We start from the raw sequence: 24,634 nt of genomic DNA, 5'->3' as shown, positions 1-24,634 counted from the left end.
ATCCATTTATGATAACAACTCTCAATAAAATGGGTACGGAAGGAAAGAACCTCAACATAATAAAGGCCATATATGGCAAACCCACAGCCAACATCGTATGCAACAGTGAAAAACTGAAAGCCATCCCTCTGAGAACAGAACAAGACAAGGGTACCCACTCTCACCACTCCTATTCAACATAGCACTCAAGGTTTTGGCCAGAGGAATTAGGCAAGAGAAAGGAATAAAAAGAGCCCAAACAGGCAATGAAGAAGTGAAACTCTTGCTGTTTGCAGATGACATGATTTTATATATAAAAAAAGTCCTTTATTAAAAATACATACTGGGGCCGGCCTGGTGGTGCAGCAGTTATGTCCGGACGTTTCACTTCTCAGCGGCCCGGGGTTCGCCGGTTTGGATCCCAGGTGCGGACATGGCACCGTCTGGCAAAAGCCATGCTGTGGTAGGAGTCCCACGTATAAAGCAGAAGAAGACGGGCATGGATGTTAGCTCAGGGCCAGTCTTCCTCAGCAAAAACAGGAGGATTGGCAGTAGTTAGCTCAGGACTAATCTTCCTCCAAAAAACACACACACACACAAAAAATACTAAAATATTTACAGATGAAATGTTTTATGTCTGTGATTTCCCTCAAAATACTCCAGTGGAGGTGGGGAAGAAGGTGGGAGTAGAGACGAAACATCAGCTGAGTCTTCATTCACATTTTAGGCAGGGTGGTCATCTCCTTGGGTGGGAGACGACTTCTCTCCAGACATGCAGAAGGGCTTAAGTTTGTGATCTTCAGGACGAAGAGCAAGAATGTGGTTTGGATTAACTTAAATGTCATTTTCTGCTCTTCCATGAGATAACCTTTATCTAATTCACTTGGAAGTCTGACAAATCTGTGTTACAATTCCATTAAAAAAAAAAACAAATTGCCCCCAAAACATAACCACTCATTCATTCATAAGTTCATTCATTCATTTGCTCATGAATTATTTCTAAACTCCCACCACATGTCAGGCTCTGTGCTGAGTTTTGGTAATTCGAAAACAGTCCCTGACCCTTGAGGGGTATGAGACAAACCTGTAAATACATCAGAGACAGTCTTTGCAGCATGTATTTAATTTCTATGACTGTAGCTTCCAAATTCTCGACGCCAGCAGAGGGGTATGCTGGCTAGAGCACAAACCTCCCTTAACTCCTTACTTTCGCATCCAGCCCAGGACTAGGCAGAGAGCAAAGGCCCCAAAAAGTGCTCCATGGACTGCTGAAACCCAGCCACAGCACTATTGATGTGGCCTCACTTTGCCTGCCGGAGCCTTTCCGTTCTCCCCTTTTGGCAGGTAGAGTTTAACATGAAGCAAGAGCCCTGCTACTAAATGACAGAAGAGCACACTCTGAGGGCCAACGACCTTTGTGTTCATTTAAACAACTCAACCTTTCGCAACCAGAACAGTCATCCACCTCTACTTGCGAACCTGAATTCGGCTGCCACATTTGCATGCATAATGTATCGAAAAGCCTTCTTTATAATGTTTACTTCTATGTTTCTTCCAAATGAAATCACTGAAGGGCAAATTTGATTTTCAAATCAGTTTTAAAACATCTGCCTTCTAAAAAAGTATGAGCAAAGAGATAAGGCTTTTAGATTACAGGCAAGAGCTAATTATTTTAACTGATACCTCTGCGTCCATGCTAAGAATACAAATGTGAAGACATTTTTAATGCACACCCCATCTAAGGGATGTTAACATTTCATTAGGAAAAGGCTTCCAGTCATGAGGCATGTACTTAGTTATCTTAGAAGGAAAAGGCTAACTTCCTGACCTTTCTTTCAACACAAACTCACCAACCTTGTGCTTCAGCACCCCTGTTTGCTGTTCTACACGACTATATTTCTTTCAAATACCATTTAACTATGTATCTTACAGCCTTCATCTCCAGGCAGCTCAAGGTATTTAATACATTTCAGTTTATTTTTAATTTTTTTTTCACTTCCCAACAAAAACATCTGAGGTTGCGAGCTTTTCTCTAGAGGTGGGGCTCCTCGTAGCTGTTTGGTCTCACACACGACGGTTAACGACAGTTTCAAGGGGCTGGAGGACGGGGAGGAGCAGCTGCAGTATGGGCCCCGCTCACATGTAAGAGTGAAAGCTCACATACATATTCATATGGATAGCATACATGTATGTCGGTGTCTGTATACCTGTCCAGGCAACACACTATCCTAGGACTTTAGAACTATGGTATGTAAACATCAGAAGGAGCTTTAGAGGTAAACCCGAAGTATTTTATGTTTTACATAACTATTTCACATTTTTATTGATAAAATAACAATAAACTGTACTATTTTAATAAACACAGCCCTCGGGGTCTAGCACTAAGCCTTGTTTTAGGAACGTGTTTTGCAGACATGAACATGGAGGTACAGGAAGAGCAAAGGACTTGCCCAAGGGTGCTCGGTTAGTCAGTGGCAGAACCATGGCTGAGAGCCGGGCCTCCTGGTTTCTAGTCCAGGGATTTTTATTTTGCCTGTCTTACTTCATTTATGTGCAGCTAATGTTGCCATACTGTGTACTTTTCTTTCTGGTGGCAAGATATTGGTAAGCATTTCAAGAACAAAATCACTAATATAAAAGCTGAGATTGAAAAATTTTACATTAAACACAGGCAATTCCAACAGAGATTTCCACTTTTATCCACGCACACACTTTCACCCAGTAGCCAGTACTTTCCTTGGGGCTGGGGCTCTCACCTCTCCACTAGCCAAGTGCCTGCGATGCGGTGGATGCACAGCAAACTGCTAACCCACAGGGAGCCTGCACTTTACACTCTTGGTAGTCACCTGGGCAGTCACAAGGCAAGCATCAGTCCACTCCCATGGGCTCTGGAGTTTTGTGGTCAGGCAGATTTTCACCTGGCATAGGACTGACCTCATGGTAGGTACTTCATGAAAATGGGTTGAATGAATGGATAAAGGCCCGCACAGGCTTCCTCTCAGTAACGAGGGAGTCCTGAAAGAAGACAGGCAGGCCTGGAGGGTTGGAGGCAGGGCTACAGTGAAGCCGAGGGCTGGCCACATTTCCCCAGCCCTGATGGTTTAGAACAAACCTTCAGGATCGACGCACCAACGCAGCTGCAAAGAGAGAAAAGATTCTGAAATCCGAGCCTGGCGAGGAGGGCTTGGAGTCTACTGTGAGCTTCGTCTGATTCCCAGCACCAGTGGCTGAAGCACAACAACTGAGGTCACCCATTTCAAGGTTTAAGATGGAGAGGTCAGTGACAAGGATGAGCCTGACATGCTCATCTTAGCGGCAAATGGTCCCAGAACTGAGTGAGGTGCACACCAGATGGAAAAGGTCACAGAAGATCAACCAGAAATCAGGTAAAGGAATCAAGAATATCAAGAGAATAAAGAATGAAGAAATCAGGAATAACACGATAACAAAGATGTCTGTAACCGACATGTCCTATTTTTATCAAAATATCTGCTTTATCCAAAGGTTGTCATACGTGAGTATTCATTTGACCCTAACTCTTCCCTTTTTTGTGCCATGGTCTCTGGAAGTCTTGTGAAACCTATGAACACCTTCTCAGAATGACTTCAAATGTATAACACAAAACACAGAGGGAAACCAATGATACCGAAACACAGTGCTGTCCACAGACCCGTTGGGCAAAATGATGCTGAAAGACCCCTGGTCTGAGGTAAGGACAGGTCTCACCATTGAGCATAAGTGTGCTGCATGGAACAAGACTTCAGAAGCTGGAACCTGAGACCCTGGATCTCTTTATAGCCAGAACCCTCATTTCTCAAGAAAACATGATAGAAGTTCTTATTAAAGGAAAGGAGTATCCCATTTAAGAAGTGATAGGGATGACAACAGCTCTTACACTGCTTTCCCATACCCCTTTGCCCCCACCCTCTCTGCCATGTGCTTTTCCTCCTCAGCCCCTCTTGCCAAACAGAATGGAGACCAGGAGTTGGCAACACTGGTACAAATTTTAGGTCCTCTCTTTGAAAATACAGTTCTGAATTTTCCATAGGGTTTTCCCCCTTACTTTACTTTTCATCCAAGTAAAATTAACAAATCTTCTGACCTATACACATTTCTAAAGAAGAACACACTGATATCATTTCAAACAACTTGGGAAGCTACCCCCAAACCTGAAATCCAAATATCCAACATTCTAAAGGAACCTAAACAGTAACAGCCAAACCATACACAGGGCAAAGCACTTCTGCTTTGAAGGAAAGACCCTCATTTTGATCATGACTGTCTGCCAACACACAATGTTCTATCTGTAGCGGGGGTGGGTCTCCATGTAAAGTTTCTAAGTAAAAGTCATAAGAACTATAAATCCTAATTTAATTAAATCGAACTAAGTAAACCCCAAAGACAACATGCTGGGCTAGAAATCAAATCCCAGTAAACAACTGGAAAATGTGGGCACCAGTGATACTAGGACTCCAGAGATTTCAGTAGAAAATAAGTTGCTCTATTGGTATTTGATTAAAAATCTGCTCCCACCTGAGTCAGTGCATTTCATGTGCAGAGTCGATTCAGTTCCACATGCAGAGAGGCCATTTCAATGGAAGGCCCTATGGGAGGAAGAAAACACAAACAACAGCTCCCGAAACCCCAGAGCCACTGAGATGGGGTATGCGGATTGAGATCTGGGAAAGAAAGGGCTATGGCTGTGCCAAATGAGTGAGAAGCACTTTCTCTGAGCAACACTGTAAATGTTCGGGTCCACAGGAAGCCTGGTCTCCACCCAAGCACACACTGCTCCCGCACCTCACTGATCAGCAGACCAACTTTGTAAAGGTGTGGCTCACTTGCTTTTTAGTTCTAAAAACTGTCTTCATAAACTGCACACTAGTACTTCTCTGATTTGGATGAATTTTTAAGCAGACACAGGAGGCAATCATTCAAGTCTAGTTTGCTTTTTATGTGACCCTTGGAAAGAGTCAGCTGACAGGCGAGTCCTTTTTGACGTGTATGTTGTTTTCGAACTAGACTATAGGCAAGTGGTCTATCTTCTCTTTTCTTCATAACCCCACACAGAGCTCCACACACAGAGAGGATCAATCTATCATTCTGATGAACAAGTCCAACCTTTTGTGCCAAAATGGCACAATCTTTTAAATGTGAGGTCAGCTCCAGTCATGTCGGCATCTTAGTTGCCCCCGTTCACTGATATCCTAGTTTTATCAAGTCAGACACATGGAAGTGCCAGGCAAGAAATCTGCAGGAGACCAGCGTTGTGACAGACAAATCGCAGTGTCCAGTGATCATGGGAGAACCAGGGCTCCCATCAACATGATTCATAAGACTTCTCTGATAGAACAAAATCAACAGCTGCTGGTCTTGCTCAAGCCATCTGATAGGGGTAAGTGGTTACCAAGAGGCCTACAGGGAATGAATGAATAGATAATGCAAGCTATATCTCAGAAAAGGAGAAGATAGTCTGATGAAAAAGCAATCTTAATTTATTACAGAAAAACACTGAATTTTATGGTGTTCTGAGCATCAAAGGTAAGTCAAGAGATGACTTTAAATAGAAGTGGGGAGAGTTACAGTGTAAAGCTTGCATGCGTTTCTCTACTAAATGTATTTCCTAATGATTAAAAAAAAATCAGAGCAAGAAGCCCATCCAATCTTGACACTGTGTGACTCTGGGGAGAAGCGTACCCAGCACAATGGCCCTCTTCCTCTCCCAGGGAAGGGCACCAAGTTATCTAGGGCAAGTTCACTTTATACTTAAGATATAATCTCTTAGAGGAAATTTAAAACAATAACTCGAGACTTGGCAGTTTTATCATCCAAGCTATTGGGCTAGGCTTCAAGCTACTAATCCCTTGAGAAAAAGCACAGCCAGGAGACAGCTAAAACGAGCTTAAGAATGTATATAGTCATTTTATTATAAATGGCTACTTCAGAATCATTTTCTTTGACTTTGACTTTTTTTTTGCTGAGGAAGATTTGCCCTGAGCTAACATCTGTGCCAATCTTCCTCTGTGTTTTAGTATGCAGGCCACAGCACAGCATGGCTGCTAACACAGCGGTGTAGGTCTACGCCCAGAAACCGAACCCAGGCCGCTGAAGTGGAGCGTGCTGAACTTAACGTCTAGGCCACCAGGGCTGGCTCTCACTTTGACTTTTTAAAGGCAGGATTCACCATTACACATTTTGGACACACTGCAAAAACAACTTTTCAATCTATATTGTGAAAAAAAGATGGCTCTGACAATTCATCATATTGGTGAGGGGAAAAAACCACCCACATTTTGGCTATCACTAAAAGCCAAGCAGAAACCTCCTGGTATCAAGGATAAGTGGAAAATTACTGCTTATTATATGGTATTACACAGTTTACAGAAACTGCAAGTGCTCATTACAAACTGAACATCACACTTATCATCAGAGAGGGCAGCCTGAGCACTGGCACACGCGTGCAGCAAAACACGCTCAAGTTCTGAGCCTCCCTCTGGCTGAGGCTATTGTTTCCAGTACAAAGGTGACAAAGAAGTGAACTGGCAGAGCGCGAGGGCTGCAATCCTGCCATCTCTGGGAAGATCTTCCGTGCTCAAAGGCACACTTGAACTTCCCTCAAGCAGGCTGAAAGGAGAAGGAGCAATCTTTATTTCTCTACCAAGGCCAAGCCCACTTTTTTCTACATAGTATATGCTTCCAGATTTAGCCTGCCACTTGCTCTTATAAATGTTATCCCTACTGATTCACTCAGAGAAGATGTGAGGAATCTAGGTGTGTCAGAGTCCACAAATGCTTCTATTTATATTGGGATCAAGGCCTCTCAGTTCCTACTGGTCATGAGCCGACTGTGAAATCTTAACTAATGAGCCCTAGAGAGGAGGAAAGTGCCCAGCCCAGTGCCTGACCTAGAGTAGTGGCTCAAAATAAGTCTGCTAAGTTAATGGATGGATAAGTAACACATTTTTGAGTTATCATGGGCCCATGCCCCACAAATGGGGGGTTTTAGCAGGGCAATGATTCAATATTAGTTGAATAATAGTCTTAATTAAGGAAGTGGCAAAGGAGAATACAGTGCCTGAGATTATCAGTGTTCCATCCCCAAATATGAAAAGTTTAGAAGACTGTGCCCTGTATTCCCTTCTCATTTCCTTAGAAATTTATAAAGTTAATTAATATTAATATAAGAACATGATATTAATGCAACGTGAAAGTATAAATTTGAAAATAAGACTAGAAATTTAAAAAATGAATGCATCTGTAATTGTAGATAACAGTACATGCACGTCTTACTAAAAGCCTGATTACTACACTAGTTAATATTATCGGGGCTTCCTGTGCTCACAGGGAAACATAACCACATCTGCATGTGCCTGAGGCTTCCCGTGAGTCCACCTGCAGCACCTAGCAACAGGCAGAGGGTGCTGTGATATGAGGGCCTCAGTGGTGCCGTGAGAGCGTGAACTCTGGATCATATCCTCTTGTTGGTTTAAACTTGTGATCTCAACATTAGATTAGTCTAGGTTTGGATTTTCATTTTAATCAGGAAAAATGAATTGACAAGATTCAGAAATGTGAAACCAACAAACAAGCTTCCGTGAGCCCCTCCTTCCCACCCTCAGCATACCCTAGAGAAGAGACGATACATTTCAAAACTCCAGCAGTCAGAATTTCTATTAAGCCTACATATCCACTGCCGAATCCTACAGAGAATTCAGTCACTCCCTAGAGAATTAGGAAGGGAAAAAAAGAACAATATAAATAAGTTACTTTCATCTAATAGCAGCAGCACCAACCTGTGCTGCCCTCCTTCGCCTGAGCATCATCCCCACATAGGAAACTCACACTAAAGGCTCTGAGAACCCGAGACGAGGGAGCAAGGGGTATTATCCAGCCTTCTTCCCCAGGGGAAAATCCCGAGCTCTCCAGGACAGTTTAATGTGCAGCTCTGCCTGGAGCTGGAAGGCAAACAAGGCAACTACTCCTCATCTCCCCTTCCAGGCCAAGACTGCTAAGACACATCACTAAGAGTACTAGCGTTCTTTTCCTCGGTTTAGGTTTATTACGTGTGCTCCATACTGTTGTGTTAATTTGGATAAAGAGGTGAAAAGTGTATGAGCAGAAAACCCTCCCTCACACCCTCCAAAGCAGCTGGTAAACGTGCAATTCCAGATGATCACCACTCTGAAACTACACTTTAAAACTTGGTAAGAAATGTTTATTACTGATACTCAGTACATAATTTACAACACCATGGTGAAATTCACTTACATTCCATTTCAAGGGATCGTGAAAAGATGTCAACTGTGGGGAAAATATGTTTTATGGATTTTGGCTTAAAACAGAGGGAAAAAACACATATGTAAGTCTCTTTTGGTAGAAGGAAACAGTCTAATAAATGGCCTAATGAACAGTGTAATGATTTTTTTTTTTTAAGTAGGCAATAGGAAGGAAAAGAGAAGAAAATCAGAGGCTAATATACTCCTCAACCTGGATAACGAAGCCCTAGGTAATCTGGACTTGACCACTGGTATAGAGACTATATTTTTAAAACCAATTTCTAAAGTATGAATTATGATACAGCTAATAGGCTGGACAAATTAATATTCTGTAGAGGAAGTAGTAGTGATAGCAAGGTAGGAAATCATATGAAAATATAAGTGAATTTCTTTGTATTCCATAGCTTCCATCACACCTTCTGGAAGGTGAGTCTATTTCTGATGTACCTTTTTTTAAATCTGAAGTTCATCGAGTCCTTTGGTTGGGAAATTATCAGTTTTTCTAGCTATAATGTGGGCCAGCAGAAGGTTGCTAGGCTCAAAATGTATCTTTTCAGAAAAACTTCCCTAACTCCTTGCCATTTTCTGATCATATCTATATTCTTATGACCCTTCTATGTCTGTTTTTCACATGGTCTTATAGGCCATGCAAAATTCTGGACCCTGCAAAGAGACTCAGAATCAGGAGATCTGGGTTCTAATCTGGATCCTTCCATTAGATGAGAATTTGGGAAAGGCACTTGTGCCTTCTCAGATTCTCATCTGTCAAATGTGAGGCTTGGATTATGATTCCCAAGGTACTTTCAGTTACAATATTTTATGATTATAGGATCCCGTTTTGTGTTTTACACTTTGTGTATGTGTGTGTGATGGTTCCCAAATGTTTGGAAGTTGTGTATATCCTGTAAGTTCCTTTGGAGAGAAATGTCTTCCCGTTTCCTCAGTATTTTCCCTCACAATGTAGCCTTTACCTACTAGGGTCACTCAGCAAATACTAGATTGAATCAGAGTTGGCTGAGCCATGCGTTTGACTGCACACCTTCTAACTAGAGGCTACTCTGGGAAAATCTGGCCCTGTACCTCCAAGAGGGTAAGTCCTGGTACACCTTGAAAAATGGCTCGATTTTTAAAAAGCAAACCTCCTCCCAGCCTAGCCCTTATTTCCTCCCTTTTCTGAAACAGACCCAAGAAAAAGTGAATGTTATCAAGTTATATGTAAACCAATTACAGCGAGCATTGAGCTAATGGAGCAGTTACTTGTGTTTGGGAGGAGAAAGATCAAGGAAGAACTCACAGAGCATTTTTAGCTAGGTCTTGGGATGGGTAGAGACTTAAAGATCAGCCAGTGAAAATAAAGAGAAGTAGCTGATCTAAAGCATGGACTCACTTGGCAATAGAAATTGGGCCAGACTGAAAGGAAAGTAGGATACTTGTAAGGAGATAATTAAAAAGGTAAAAGTCAGAAAGTTTAGTGAGAGTCAAAGAGATATGGTAATTACATACTTAAAATCTGGACATGATGTCTAACAGTGGGGCAGAATATTTGAAAACAAGATGTTTGGGAAAAACTGGTCATGTAGAGACAGAAGATGATGCAGGAAAGGATCTGAGGCTTTTCTCAGTAGACCACTGGAGATGCCTGTACAGGGGAGTAAGGAATCACAGCCAGACCAACCCAGCAACAGTGTGCCAGACACGAATGGAAACAGATGCAATCAGAGTAGAGATGCAGGGTAATCCATTAGAGGCCACTACAATACTCTGGGAGGAAGGTATGAGGGTCTGAATTAAGATGGAGGCAATAGGATAGAAATAAAGGATGAAAGGGTAAAAAAAAGAAAAGATTTAGTACCTAACTGGCTGTGGAGGGCAAGGAAGAGGAAAGAGTCAAAGGCATAACAGATGCCCAGGAGAAGGGGGTTGCCACCAACACAACCAAGGACATCATAGGAGAGGAACTGCTTTATGGGGAAAGATAGCAATGAGTTAGTTTGAAACAAGCTGAGTCCGAGAAGTCATTCTAGAAGGGGCCAACATTTAATGGAAAATATGAATGGAAGAGACAGCTGAAGCCAAAAGGATAAATCAGATAGTCAAGGAAGAGCGCCCTTTCAGCTCTGAAATTGTTTCTATGCACATGCTGGACCCCGGAACTCATAGGAACACTTTTTTTCCCTTTTCTTTTTTCAGTCTAGGAAGAAAACATGAGCCTCTTAGCACTCTGGGATAGAGATGAGTCAGCACTAACCATGCATGATTACCAAGACAGCACTTCCGTTAGGACCCAGAGGCAAACCGAGGCAGGTCGCATTAAGAAGATATGATCAAAACTACACTGACCTTCCTTCCTGCTGCCTTTGTTCACTGACTAATGAACAGGCTCTACTTTCCTTTTTTGCAGATGAGCATGCTGACCATTTATTTTTATAAATGGACTTCTAGGACAACTGTTATTCTGGTGTCTCTCTGTGCTCAGTTTGCTTGCTACATTAGGGTTCTGTGACTCTGACTAGAGGTCCAGTGAGGGGCAGTCTGCATTGCTTCACTGGCAGCGCCCATCTCAGGGAAGGGGTTAATCAAGGGTTGGTCATGGTAAGGGGTGCCTCCCGAGCAGCCCTCTGGACAGTGCTGCGGCTGGCCCCTCTGCAGCCATCCTGTAACCATGGGAAGGATCCAGAGCTCCAGGATTTCAGAGCGAGGTCTGCTCTGTTAGACTCTACCCTGCTGGGAGAGGTACATGGAATGCTTTGGCAAGGGTTTTAGAGTTCCTCTCCAGAGATTAAGGCCAGTTTTTTTTTCAACCTTTTACTTTGAAAATCCAGAGAAACAACTGAAACCTATTAACCTGACAAATTTGGGATTTTAAATCAAATCAATTTCCAAAGCGAAAGGGGCACAGCTGGCAAACACTTTTTTTTTTTTTTTTTTTTTAAAGATTTTATTTTTTTTTTTTCCTTTTTCTCCCCAAAGCCCTCAGGTACATAGTTGCATATTCTTAGTTGTGGGTCCTTCTAGTTGTGGCATGTGGGACGCTGCCTCAGCGTGGTTTGATGAGCAGTGCCATGTCCGCGCCCAGGATTCGAACTGACGAAACACTGAGCCGCCTGCAGCGGAGCGCGCGAACTTAACCACTCGGCCACGGGGCCAGCCCCTGGCAAACACTTTTTAAAGCACCTGGCCCCTCCATAAAGAAAAACTTTACTCTAAGAGTGGTTAAAAATAAAGGTAATGGACTTCCAGTCAGTAACCAATCTCAAGTGATAAACTGTTACTGGGGGATCCAAGTCATTAACTTGAGGGGCAAAGATAGATGTGGAGACCAGAGAAAACTGAACCTCTGGCAATGACTGAATCTGCAGAGTAAGGTTGTGAATGAATCAAGGATGACAGATCAATAATGGATTAATAAAGAGAAGTAGGGAAGACACACTCCTAGTCTATAAGGACTACATTATCGGGGCAACGAGCAACTTTTATTCTCTCCCACAAACTTTTCCTTTCTCCATCTGAGCAAGGAAGCAAGGAAGTGACAGCATCTGAGCTAGGATGGACACACTTCCTGATTAAGCCCTGTGAAGACAACAACTTCAGGCAAATGAAACCAACATGTATGCATGACTGGAGACAGAGTGGTAGCACTCATCCATTCATTCATTCAGACAGCAATACAAGTGCTAGTTCCTTGCTAGGCTACCGTGGATAAGAGTGAGCAAAACAGACCACATCCCTGCTCTGATGGGGCTTACATTCTAGTGGGGAAAAACAACCTTATTACTTAATTTAATAACCACACTAAGGAATGGGTCATTGCAAACTGCAATATCAGCTGTGAAGGAAAGTAGCTCGGTTCTATGAGAGGGAATAACAAAGTGATTTGGCTGACATGGGTGGTCAGGGCAGACTTTCCTGAGAAAGTGGCCTTTGAGCTGAGAACAAGGGATAACGGGGGTCAACCAGACAAAGGGCAGGGGTGTGGGCTCCAGACAGAGCCATGGCATTTGCAAGGGCTCTGTGAGAGGACAGAGCATGATGCCTGGTAGGACGTGAAAAGGTGATGTGAACTTGGAGAACAATGCGGGATGAGTCCGGGGAAGCAGGACGGGGCTAGACTGGGTAGGCACTCTAGACCACGTGAAGAATTCTGGTCTTCATCGAGAGAGCAATGGGAAGCCAATTAAGCGTTCTAAGCAGGTATATCAGAGTTGTGCTTGAAAAATCCCACCTGGCTACAGCTAGTAAAGTAAACTTGAGGGAGGGTGCAGAGAGAGTGTGTGTCTGTCTGTGTGCGTGCACACGTGTGCGTGCTGGGGGCAGTTAGCAGAGAGGAGTAGAGAGGAGAGATGATGGCAGCTGGACTAGCGTGGTCTTGATTGATTTTTGTCATTTGGAATATAATATTAACATGAAAGTTATTTCCATAATAAAAGAAAAATCTTTTTGACCCCATATATTTTAAGCGTGCTCACATAGCTCACAAAGAAAGTTTTATTGAGGTATTCTTCATTTTTTTTTTAAACAGGGATGGAAAAAATTATTATCCTCACAGAATAACATGGCTCCTGGGTTAAGCAAGGAAGAGGGAAAAGAGCTCTCGGTTTCTCCCTTCTGGTCATGTGCTATCCAAGGGGACTTCATTTCCTTCTAGCTCCTTCAGCTGTCAGTCAGATGTTCTGGGTGGAGAGGACCCTCTTCACTGGTGGTCACACAACCTGCTGATAGCTCTATATTTAGAACTCAGTTCACATACTTAGCATCAAAGTTTACTTTCCACATGGCTTCCAACATATGGGTAAATTTTTGCATAAAAACTTTCTGCAGTACAAAAGATAAATCCTTCTCTAGATGGGCAGGTATGAATCAATGACTCCCAAGTGATGTTTTCTACTCCAAAATATTCATCTACTCACGGAACTTCCTAACCTCACAAACCAGTGCTTGATTAACAACTGTCTCCCAGTCTCGTCTAAGAGAGAGATGCTTCCACAGGGCAGGCTCGGAAAGCTCATCATTAACACAGGAGTCTGCCTACTAGCAGACTTGTCCTCTGTGTGTGTGTGTTTTATCTGAATTCTGTTAATTTTTCCCATTCCTCTTACAGGTACATGTTTCTTTATCATTCAAGTTCTAAAACTCTTGACAAAATTAACACCCAATGTTTGCCCTTTAAAAAAAACCGAGGAAAGAACATGACTGGCTTTTTTCATTACTGTCAAATGCTGTGTAGAAAAATGGAATTAAGTATGAAAGGGGAAAAATAAAATCTCCATCCAGCATGTAAAAGTGACAATTACACAACCAGAGCCCTTTAATTGACTCACACTTCAAGCAGGAGCAAGGAAGCACACTCCCAACCTTGCAGGGCAGGGATCTGAGGAGAGCAGCTCGTCTGTTACCATAGCAGAGACTCGCAAGAAATAGCAATATTTCAGTACAGGACCCATGTGACAGCCAAGAGCTGCAATCCCGTCCTGGAAACTAAAACTTGACACTAGACATGAACTTCTTCTCATCAGCAGTCTCAACAGTGAAGACAATTCCTCCTTTAAAACCAAACCCACTCGCCTTCTATTGCATCATATTAGTGACCCCAAGCCCTTTACATACAATCCCCAGGTCACATGATTTGCAGTGACCTCCTGGAACTAACCCAAGATTCTCATTTTGTTAAGTGTCAGGCTAAGAAACAAAGCTGGTGGAAAGAAAGCTTTCTCAACTTTATCACTAACAATGGCAAAGATGATGCAGGCAAGGTAAACAGTCTAGGTTTAAATGTCCTGTTTTTCAATCTTGCTACCCTTTGCAAGAGTTTACTGAGGCTGTGACTCTCCACCTTTAATTTATCCCATTGTGCTCAACCACTGAAGCACTTAGAAAAAGAAACATGACTCCCGTTCTAAGATTCCTAGGGAATAAATAGCGCCAGCCACAGAAACAGCTCAGAACAGACCGCTGCCCTTCCCCAGGACTGAATGACAGTATATTCAGCAAGGGGGGCACACTGCTTCTCAGCTATGAAGACCATGATGCTTAAGACCGGGGAGCAGACGAGCTGATCCCACAGAGGCCTTTCCAGGTGACACAGAGACTGTCAAAGTGCTTCTCAGGGAAGGCACAGGGGAGAAATCTGTAAAGTTAGGACGCCATAGAAATTGCCTGCTCCAAGGTCTCAAGTAGGCCAGGCCCCTCTGAGAGGGGAAAGCCAGGTGGAAATGGACTTTTGAAGTCCCGGGGATAGGTAAAAGGAAGAAGTGCTCTCGGAGACCTGGGCTTTAAGAGGCCCCAGGGGAGCAGCACAAGGAGAATATAGCTCAGGTGTCCTTTTCAGGGAAGCACAACTTGTGCTTGGGTAAGTGGCTTCAAGGTTCTGAAAAGCTACTGGGATATTGCTGTGTACAGCACTTATTTAATTTCTTTAATTTATTGCTGGCAGTGAATAAACCATACCACCCTGCCAGCATATGCTACTCAAATAATGGCAAGGACAAACATCGATAAAACATTTACGGCTGCAGCAAGAAAAAAAATCTTTTTCAAATAAGGTTTTCTTTTCGATTTTAAAAGAAATACATGTGAATTGGTCAAAAATCTAGAAAACTAGAAATAATTTCCATAATTCTAATACACAAAGGCAACCATTATTAACATTTTGGTATATTTCCTTCTGGCTTTCTTCTTCCATAATTTTTTTTCCTACTTGTAATAATACTTCTATAATTTTGTACCCTGCTTTAAAAAAAGTCTTATTATGTAAGTATTTTCTTAAGTTATTAAAAACTCTTTACGACATCATTTTTAATGAACACTTATGTTGGAGATGAAAACTTATTCACAAGGGAATCTGAATAGTATATCTGGCAGGCAGACAGAAATTCTGTGAGAAAATTAAGTTAAAAGCTAAAAACACTAGCTAGGTCTAGATTATGACCACAGAATTCTCAAGTGGAAAGAGAAAATTTTCAGCATTACCCAATTCTTTATATCTAATCATCTACATTTGCCAAAATGTTTGCCAAGGGCGTAGTCTTGGACAGATGATGGCAGGCAGAATTGTTAGTCAATGGGACGATGACAAAGTGAAGAAATGGCTAAAAAATGAATATGAATGAGGTCAATATGCTAAGGAGTACATGCTGGGAGGAAAGAAGACAGCTACGTAACATGGGAGAAATGCAGACAGGCACAAAGAAGGGAATGACACGGATCTGGGATCCCTAGGGAGTATCAACAGGCCACGCAGCAGAGCTTTTGGGAAATTAGGTTCAAGATGGCTGGCACTGTAGGCACATTTACCTTTCTCCCTTCCTGGAAACTAATGAGGAGACATCAAAGAAATACAAAGGGAATACATTCATAAAGGTGTTGCAAACCGTAGGGAAGGAAATTAGCAAGTCAAGATTTTGATGAACTTCTAGAAAATGGTAGGTGGATGAAATATTACTCATAAAACTGACGGGAACTGGCAGATTGCCATATCGAAGCAAACTGAGCAGGATGGATGAAAAATGACCCACATCTGGCCATATCATTGTGAAATTTAAGACCTCCAAGGAGGAAGAGAAGATCCTAAAGGCTACTATCAGGAGAAATAAATCATACCAAGAATAAAGATCAGAATGATATCACTTCTCATCAGCAACATTAGATGCTAGATGGCAATAAATCTAAGCTTTCAAAATTCTGAAGGAAGTGAATTCTATACCCAGTCAAACTATGATTCAGGCATGCAAGAATTCTGAAAATTTGCTTTCCACATTCCCTTTCTGAAAAAAATTACCTACAGATTTACTCTGTGCAATGCTCAAGAGGTTTAACTAAGACCCAACCAACTCATATTTGGCTTCAGATTCACCCAGGAGAAAGAGAAAAGGAAACACAGCATGCCACTAGGGTAGCAGCAGGTACTTCTCCTCAGTGGGAGTTCTTGTAGCAGGCTACACAATTGTACAGGAGCTATTCCTGTTGGCACACAGGTGACAGCTCAGGTGAGAATGCACAAGACTCACACTGGGCAGGCGTGCGGCCACTCTGGCTTAGAAGTCTTATATTCCAAATCGTCCTGTAACCACGCCATAAACACAGATCCCAGAATTTTCACGAGGGCTGTGCCTAGTCACAAGTCATCACACTCAGGAAACCCAAACTTGTGGCTTCCACCTAGATATTTACAGTCCTCCCAGGCCAGATGCAATTTACCAACCAGGGGTAACTTTTTTCATAAGCAAAGCTGCCCAATAACACAGCTGTCACTCCACTTCTATCAAGTTTTCAGGGAACAGACCTAGAAGGGCAACTGGGCCTAGGGTCAGTATCTCACTGTAAAGCAAAAAGGGTTTGTTTACCCTTTGCCCACATTCTACAGAAAGAAAAAGAAACATAAGAAATAGTGGAACCAACTTAGGTAGGAAAGAAAAAGAAATTTTAGGATCACAGCTGTAGAGTAGGCCTCGGAAGCAGTCTGTTCAAAATTAACCAAAGAACAAACAGAATGCCTCAGAAGCTTCTGTAACAGGAAAAAGCAGCAATTAGGAACTGTAGGAAACAAAAAGCTGGCTAACATGAAGCTAGTTATTTTTATTTGTGGAATAATTCTGAGTAAGAAAATCGAATCTATTAGATGTGAACACAGAACAATTCTTCTGAGAGGCACAAGTTTAGTGACATAGAATAATATTTCCCTCATCACAGATCTGAAGAATTACTAAACGTGTAGTGAACAATGTTTATATAATCAGAATATTATGATTAGTTTTTATTAATTTTCCCTTTTCAGGATCAATTTAAATGGAAGATTTAACTATAAGTTACAGAACAGAAAATAAATATCATAAATCTTCACAATGTCAATGTGGTGGGACAGCTAACAGAAGATGGGGAGAGGGAGAAGGAAATGCAGGGACGGTAATTTCTTCATTAACATCATAGAGAGTCAAGAAATACTGTCTAGGGGCTGGCCCCGTGGCCACGTGGTTAAAGTTCCAAGTGTTCCACTTTGGCGGCCAGGGTTCACAGGTTCGGATCCTGGGCACAGACGTATTCCAACCATCAGCCATGCTGTGGAGGCATCCCACATACAAAATGGAGGAAGACTGTCACAGATGCTAGCTCAGGGCGAATCTTCCTCACCAAAGGTGGGGGAGAAATATTGTCTGCAATTGATGGGTCAAAAAAGAGAAGGTTAAGTATGTTGTTTAATTTTAAAAGCTAAGAAATAGCAGAACTAAAAAGAAAAACATAACTAACAAAAAATGAGGACTGGTTAAGTGAGCTAAATTCCTCATTTTTTTATGGCAAGGAGTTAGCAAAGCTGATAAATTAATAACAGAGATATAAAAACATTATTTATAGTTGGGAAGTTACAAAAACTAAAAAAATAGTCAAAAGTAGCTACTTCTGAGGAATAGAACAGAGATGGGAGGGTAAAATTTTATTTTTCACTTACATCTTTTTTATTGTTTAAATTATTTTCCATGTGTATGTTTTACATTTTTAATAAAAAAAAAACTGATGTTAGGATCTTACTGTATTGACATGGATTTAGGGTTCAACAATTTAGAGGTCATTAGAGAAAAGGAATCAATGACTGGAAAGTGAAGTCTTTTGAAATAAGGTTAAATGGTACAGGATTAGATTATGTGAAAACAGAGAGGTAAAAAGTAATTTTATAAAATCAGTCACTGCATTTGTGACAACATGGATAAACCTTGAGGGGCATTATGCTAAGTGAAATAAGTCAGACAGAGAAAGACAAATACTGTATGATCTCACTTACATGTGAAATCTAAAAAACAAACGAACTTACAGAAACAGAAGAGATTGGTGGTTGCCAGAGATGGGGGGGGGGGGGGGAGAGGGAAACAGGTGAAGGTGGTCAAAAGGTACAAATTTCCAGTTATAAGATAAATAAGTTCTTGGAAGGTAATGTACTGCACGGTAACTACAGTTAACAAAACTGTACTGTATATTTGAAAGTTGCTAACAGAGTAGATCTTAAAAGTTCTTATCACAAGAAAAAAAATTGTAAGTAGGTGAGGTGATGGATGTTAACTCACTGTGGTAATCATTTCACAATACATACGTATCATCAAATCACTATGTTGTACACCCTAAACTTATATAATTTATATGTTGATTATATGTCAGTAAGCTTGAAAAAAACCAAAATCAGCCAATACAAGAACAGGATTATCTATGATAGAAAATGAGCCTTTATCCTGAAAGCAAAACAAGAAAAGCTCGCACGGCAGCAGAAAGGACTCCAGATACCACTAAAGGAGAGTATCCTGCCCCAGGAGCAGGCACTCAAGGCAGATGCTGGAGAATCTCACTCCCTAGGAATTCGTCAGAGGATAGCAAAAATCTGTCCTCTTACTTCTTGACCCGGTAGAATGCTAGCAAGAGGCAGCGCTATGATCCTTAAAGATCGTGTAGAATTTCATTTATAACATGGCTCACATACTTTATTTCAATAAAAAACAGGCTATAATTCTTAAGTCCTCTCTTGAAGATTGCTCTGGAGTATATTAATTAAAAAGGAAACTCTTTCCTCTTTTATCATCTGCATATCTTCTATTATATTTCTTAAGGGCTACCTCGAAAACGGGAAACACAAAGGATTCAGGTTATGCCTAGAGATATAAAATGATAACCTTTGGCCCCACTGACTGTTAACAGGCACTTGCCTTCTTGCTACTATACTTGTTCTTCCAATATATCATTTATTTATTAATTGGTAAAACGCTGCTGTAGCATCAAGTGCTAACATACAAACTTAAAAACATATAAATTATCTAAATCTACCAACTAATGGGAACAAAAAATTAAAAAGAGGAAAAAAGGATGCTGATGACCTAATGGGAGAAGATCTAATGAATGAATGGGGTTTTGAATCAAGAAAAATATCCATTTAAATAAATATAAAATCATTATGATATGCACATAATCAGTAGTTAGTCAACCAGTTCTTGTTAAAAATCTACATTGTATAACACCTTCAAGGGGGACATAAAAGAGAGAGATGAGGAATCCAATTTACAACACATAAAATGACAGAAGAGATGGATGATGGTAACCAGTGAGATGTGTAAATGATGAGGAAGCAGAGGGTCTGGCCTGTGAGCTGTGTACCCAATAAGCACTGACTCTGGAAAGATAAATGGGTGGTTGTTCATGGGCCTTGAAGAACTCCTATTGTATAAAAAGGGTTCTAGGAGCTGGGAAATGTTAATCACTTCATTTCTCAGTTTTCATCACCCAGCTTGGTTTAGCTTTCTAGTAATGATTTGGGGTACTAGGAGGCAATGTGGTACAGTGGAAAGAGCCCTTCATTTACTTTCTTTCTTTCTTTCTTTTTTTTTGCTGAGGAAGACTAGCCCTGAGCTAACATCTTTTGCCAATCTTCCTCTTTTTTTTTTTCACTTGAGGAAGATTAGCCCTAAGCCAACATCTATGCCAATCTTCCTCCACTTTATATGTGGGTCGCTGCCTCCGCATGGCTGACGAGTGTAGGCCCATGCCCAGGATCCAAACCTGCAAACCCAGGCTGCTGAAGAAGAGCACACTGAATTTAACCACTACACCACAGGGCCGGCCCTGCTTCATTTTCTTTTATAAAATGTGGACAATATACCACAAGGTGTTTTGTATTCTGGAAAAAATGAGATAAAATATATGAAAGTAATGGAATACTAGTTAGTAAATAATTGTTAGTTTTCTTATGCTATGGCAGAGTGGCTACAAGATTTGTGCTCTACTGAGAAGTGGCTGCCCAGGCAGGAACTGACTACATTTCCCAGTCATACTAGCATCTAGTGTGCAACTGACTATGCTCACTACACCCAGGCCAAGGCTGTTTAGAACCAGGTATGTGTTCTCTCTGTTCTCTCGCCAGCTGCCAGCTAGATGCAGATGATGCTCATGAGGTACTAGATAACGGCACAACCACAAGAAGGAAGACCCCTGGTTCCTCATTCACCTGTGGAGAGGAGCCTCTTGACAATCAGGGACACCCATACTGACTGTTACATGACTAAGAAATAAACTATGTGTTAAGCCACTGAAATGCTGAAGCCACTACTTGTTATAGTAGCAAGTGTTACCCTAGCCAATACAAACATGCTATATGGTAATTACTATAATAATAATGGTGAGTGTCAGACATTGCATTAAGAAGCCATCATTAATGCAATTATGAAATCTTGGCCAAATAAATACACGAAAAGATGTTCAACATCATTAGCCATCAGGAAATGCAAATCAAAACCACAGTGAGATGTCAGTTCATTTCCACTAGGCTGGCTATGAACAAAAAGAAAGACAATAACAAGAACTGGCAAGAATGTGGAGAAACTAGAACGCTCATATACTGCTGGTGGGAATATAAGATGGTGCAGCTGCTTTGGAAAATTTGGCAGTTCCTCAAAAATTGAAACATAGAATTACCATAAAACCCAACAATTCTAATCTTAGGTGTACACTTGGGAGAATTGAAAAGATATATTCATGCAAAAACTTGTACAGGAATGTTCATAGTAGCCATACTCATAATAGCCAAAAAGTGTAAACAATTCAAATGTTCATCAACGATGAAAGGATAAACAAAATGTGATATAAATATTTCCATATGATGGAATATTATTCAGTAGTAAAAAGGAATAAAGTTCTGATACATGCCACAACCTTGAAAACGTTACAAAAGATCACATACTATATGATTCCATCTATATGAAATGTCCAGAATACACAAATACCTAGAGACAGAAAGCAGATTATTGGGTGCTGGGGCTGTGGGAGCTGGAGGGAAATGAGGAGACTGCTCATGGGTAGGTGGTTTCTTTTTGGGGTGATGAAAATGTTTTGGAACATTAGATAGTAGTGATGGTTGCACAACTCTGTGAATACACTAAAACCCAGTGAATTGTACAATTTAAAAGCATGAATTTTATGGTATGTGAATAATATCTCAATTTAAAAAAAAAGAAATCTCAGCTATTTGCTTTGTCTTGACTCCCAGAGAATCTGGCTCTACACAAAAAGGCACTGAGCTCTTTTCAAGTAATGACTAAGAAAAAGTATGAGAGAATCTTCTAAGATGTGCAAATGTGCTAATTTTGAGCTGAATGGTAGTCACATGGGCATATGTACATATAAATATTCATTCTAGGCATGATTCTAGGCTGGTCAGAACCCACAGAATCCTTCCTCCTGGCTTCCCTCACAACCAGGCAAGCTCAAAGAGCCCCAACGCCATATGCATGAAATGCCTCTGTTCGTCTATGGCGACCTAAGGTACAAGCTTTCCCTAGTTTGGGTAACAGTGTAGCTAACACGGAGATGAGATAAATATTTAAAGCTAAACCCAAGAATGAGATGAGGGTGCGGAATAGGATAGAGTCCCAGAATAACTACTAAAGTGTGTATCGTGTCAGCAAAATTCTCTAAGGGAAGAAAGAAGTCCTAAAGATGTAGTGTGGGATGTGGTGGGAGGACCCAAGAGAGGATTGTATATGCAAAGTATCTTTCTTTTCTCTGCTTAGGTACATGCCATATTCAAAAGTCAAGTTCAAACCAAAAAATAAGGAAAGCTTGTGTGGTCATTTAAAATAAATTCTCATCTAAGTACTTAATAGTCAAAACTGAAGTGAAGGATCACAGGAACATCTTCAACGTCCAAATAAGGATACAATTTGGTGCTTCCATGAATCTTCATTGGAACCTTGTGAAGCCATCAGAAAAACTGTCTTTTAAATTGGAATAAACTCCTGAAATGACAAAACTTACTTGCAGGAGACTTTAGTTCTGTCGGCTACCATGGTCCACTGTTGCTGGTTGGTGGAGACCTCAACGTAGTAGCTATAGCTTCGATCGTCACAGTCCCAGAGTAATAACCTGAATCAAGGGAAAAACATAAGAATGCCATGAATGCTGTAACTGGCTGCAGGCATAAGGGAAGCTATGTCTACTCTATCCCTCCCACCTGTCTCATTTTCCCACCACACTTCCGGAACTGGAGAAAGAAAGTAAATCCTCAAACAAAAGTATGAAGAGAGAAGGTGGGGACAGTACACAGCTTTCAGAAAGGTTTTAGACAGCATAAACAGATCACCCCTTTTGATTCCCTTCAATTCTCCTGAGTAGTGAACCTCTTGAAGTACTCTGAGTGAATCAGACAGGATTCCACACTATTGTTTTTAAGTGTCCAATAATTCTGCTCTTACATTATGCCAGCTTGCCTGATAAGAAAGCGAATCATTTCCCTCATTAGTCATTTCCTCGAATATTACTCTAGTCTTTCAGCATTTTTATGCAGCTAGCCTATGTTAATTTATATTTATGTTGAACAACCTAAAAGTGTAGTTTTTGCTTTATGTTTGTCTGGCTCTCAGAATGATTATGAGCCTTTTAGAAAGATCTTTCTCTTTTTAAAAAATTTGACTCCAAATGCGGCCTCTGTTCATAGTGTGTGTTCCACACATGTTCTGGGCTGAAGTCATTCATAACTCTGCCAAGATTAAAACCAGGAAAAACCTTCAAATTAATTAATCATTGTCTTTACTTGACAGCCCTGGTAACAGGCTCTTTGGGAGTCAATGTTGAGGCTATTTCCCCAATGGGATTTTGGATTCTCATAATCCCTATCCTTCTGGATAATCAAGAGCGAGTGTTTCTACCAGTGTATCCAGATGAAAATAATCAGTCCCTTTTGGGGTAGATCTAATCAGATCTCGAAATATTTCATGGAGAAAGACTGCCCTGAAGATACGGCATATGGAGACGATAAAAAGGAAGACCAATTATGAGTATCATAAATGCTCTTGCAGAGATTCTTGGAGTGACAACATATTGCAAGAATTTTTAAAGTGTGCATATTGTATCTCCTAGTAGCTTATTCTATAAAGTCCTCCAATTTGTTTCAAGGAAAATTATTGTTTAAAAATTATTTTATAATTTTTAATTTAAAATTATCATTTTAAAATCACCTGTAATTCTAGTAATTTTATAAACACATACACATGGTACAAATTGTAACTTGCTTCTTTTGATTAATGATCTATTATGAACACCTTTTTGTATCATCAAATATTCTTCCTTATCATATGTACTGGCTTCATAGCGTTTCACTATATGGATGTCTCTTAATTTATTTAATCAGTCTCTTATTATAGAACACTTGCATAGTTGATAATATTGCACTGTTAAGCAAACTCTGTGATGAACAGTCTTAAGCTAAACCTATGGTTACTGCCTTTCAAAGTTTCTGTAAGTGAAGCTCCTGGAGCAGGCATGTGAGGCCTTGACACATATTACAAAACAGCTGCACACCACTCCCCTCTCCCCAAACAAAACTCTATACCAATCGATACTCACACTACCAGCAGTGCACAACAAATGCCTGCTTCTGGGCATGATAACCAATATTGTGTAATATTTTTAAAAATATTGCTAATTGGATAGATGAAATATATCTCATTAATTTGCAGCTTTTTACTTATTACTGAACTTTGAACATTTTACCCATTTTCTACTTATATTTATCCTTTTGTTAATGACTTACAAGATGCCCTCTATATTTAAAGGATATTAATCCACTGCCTATTGTAATTTGCATGCTGAAGATATTAATTTTTATTAGCCTAGTCTATCGATCCTTACCTTAATAATTTCTCCTGGCCTAAATTCTTTTTTCTGAACAGCAGCCAAATGCATATACTGGTTGAGACATCTCCTCTCTATTCCTCTATTAAGAGTCCCTAGGGGCAGGAAATGTGGGGTCACGGTGACTTCTGAGTAGAAAAGGGACACTGATGGATCTGAGGTTATGAAGCCTAGGCCTCAGACTCACCTACACTCTGCAGTTTTTAAGGGAGATTCTAATTCAGGTGCCAGGATGCATATTTGCTTGGAATGTAGGCTTAGCCAGGAATAAAAACCCCTTTGTTGATTCAGCTGAAAAAAGTAAGCACAGCCTAAGGACACGAAAGGAAAAACTGGCTCAATTTCTTTTTTTCCATGGAGAGGAATTTTGTTCTAATAAGGCACAACTGAAAACCCACCAACTCCCTTCACTTCTTTCCCTGCCAGCAAAGTCTGTTCCTATGTCTTTGCACCTGCAACAACACAGATATTTCTGGCCTGTAATCTGCTGGGGAATGTTTGCCCAGTGAGCTCGCCCAGGACAGACATGCTCCCTCTGACTTTAACTGACAGGAGTTCCTCAAACATACTGCCACATGTACATACTTCCACCATACATCAGAAGCCATTTTCAAAAGGGGGTGAATAAAGGAAGTCTCTGGCCAAGATCTACTGATGCAGATCGGGTCTGTGTTTAGCTGTTGCCACCAGCCCCTCTATCCAATGAGCACTGCATGAAACACCTGATG

At 40.9% G+C, this 24,634-nt stretch overlaps 1 protein-coding gene across 1 annotated transcript in view; it reads right to left on the bottom strand.

The window, feature by feature from the left end:
* Nucleotides 1–24,634, bottom strand: part of BTBD9 (BTB domain containing 9) — a 382,599-nt gene that overhangs the window by 57,955 nt on the left and 300,010 nt on the right. The window contains exon 9 of the mRNA XM_046639501.1: nucleotides 22,032–22,139. Within this exon, the coding sequence (XP_046495457.1) occupies nucleotides 22,032–22,139 (108 nt within the window). The remainder of the gene's footprint in view (nucleotides 1–22,031; nucleotides 22,140–24,634) is intronic.

The sequence above is a fragment of the Equus quagga genome, chromosome 15 (genome assembly GCF_021613505.1).
Source record: "Equus quagga isolate Etosha38 chromosome 15, UCLA_HA_Equagga_1.0, whole genome shotgun sequence".
Classification (NCBI taxonomy): domain Eukaryota; kingdom Metazoa; phylum Chordata; class Mammalia; order Perissodactyla; family Equidae; genus Equus; species Equus quagga.
The sequence above is the reverse complement of the archived record's forward strand: the minus strand, read 5'-3'. Positions and strand labels throughout refer to the sequence as shown.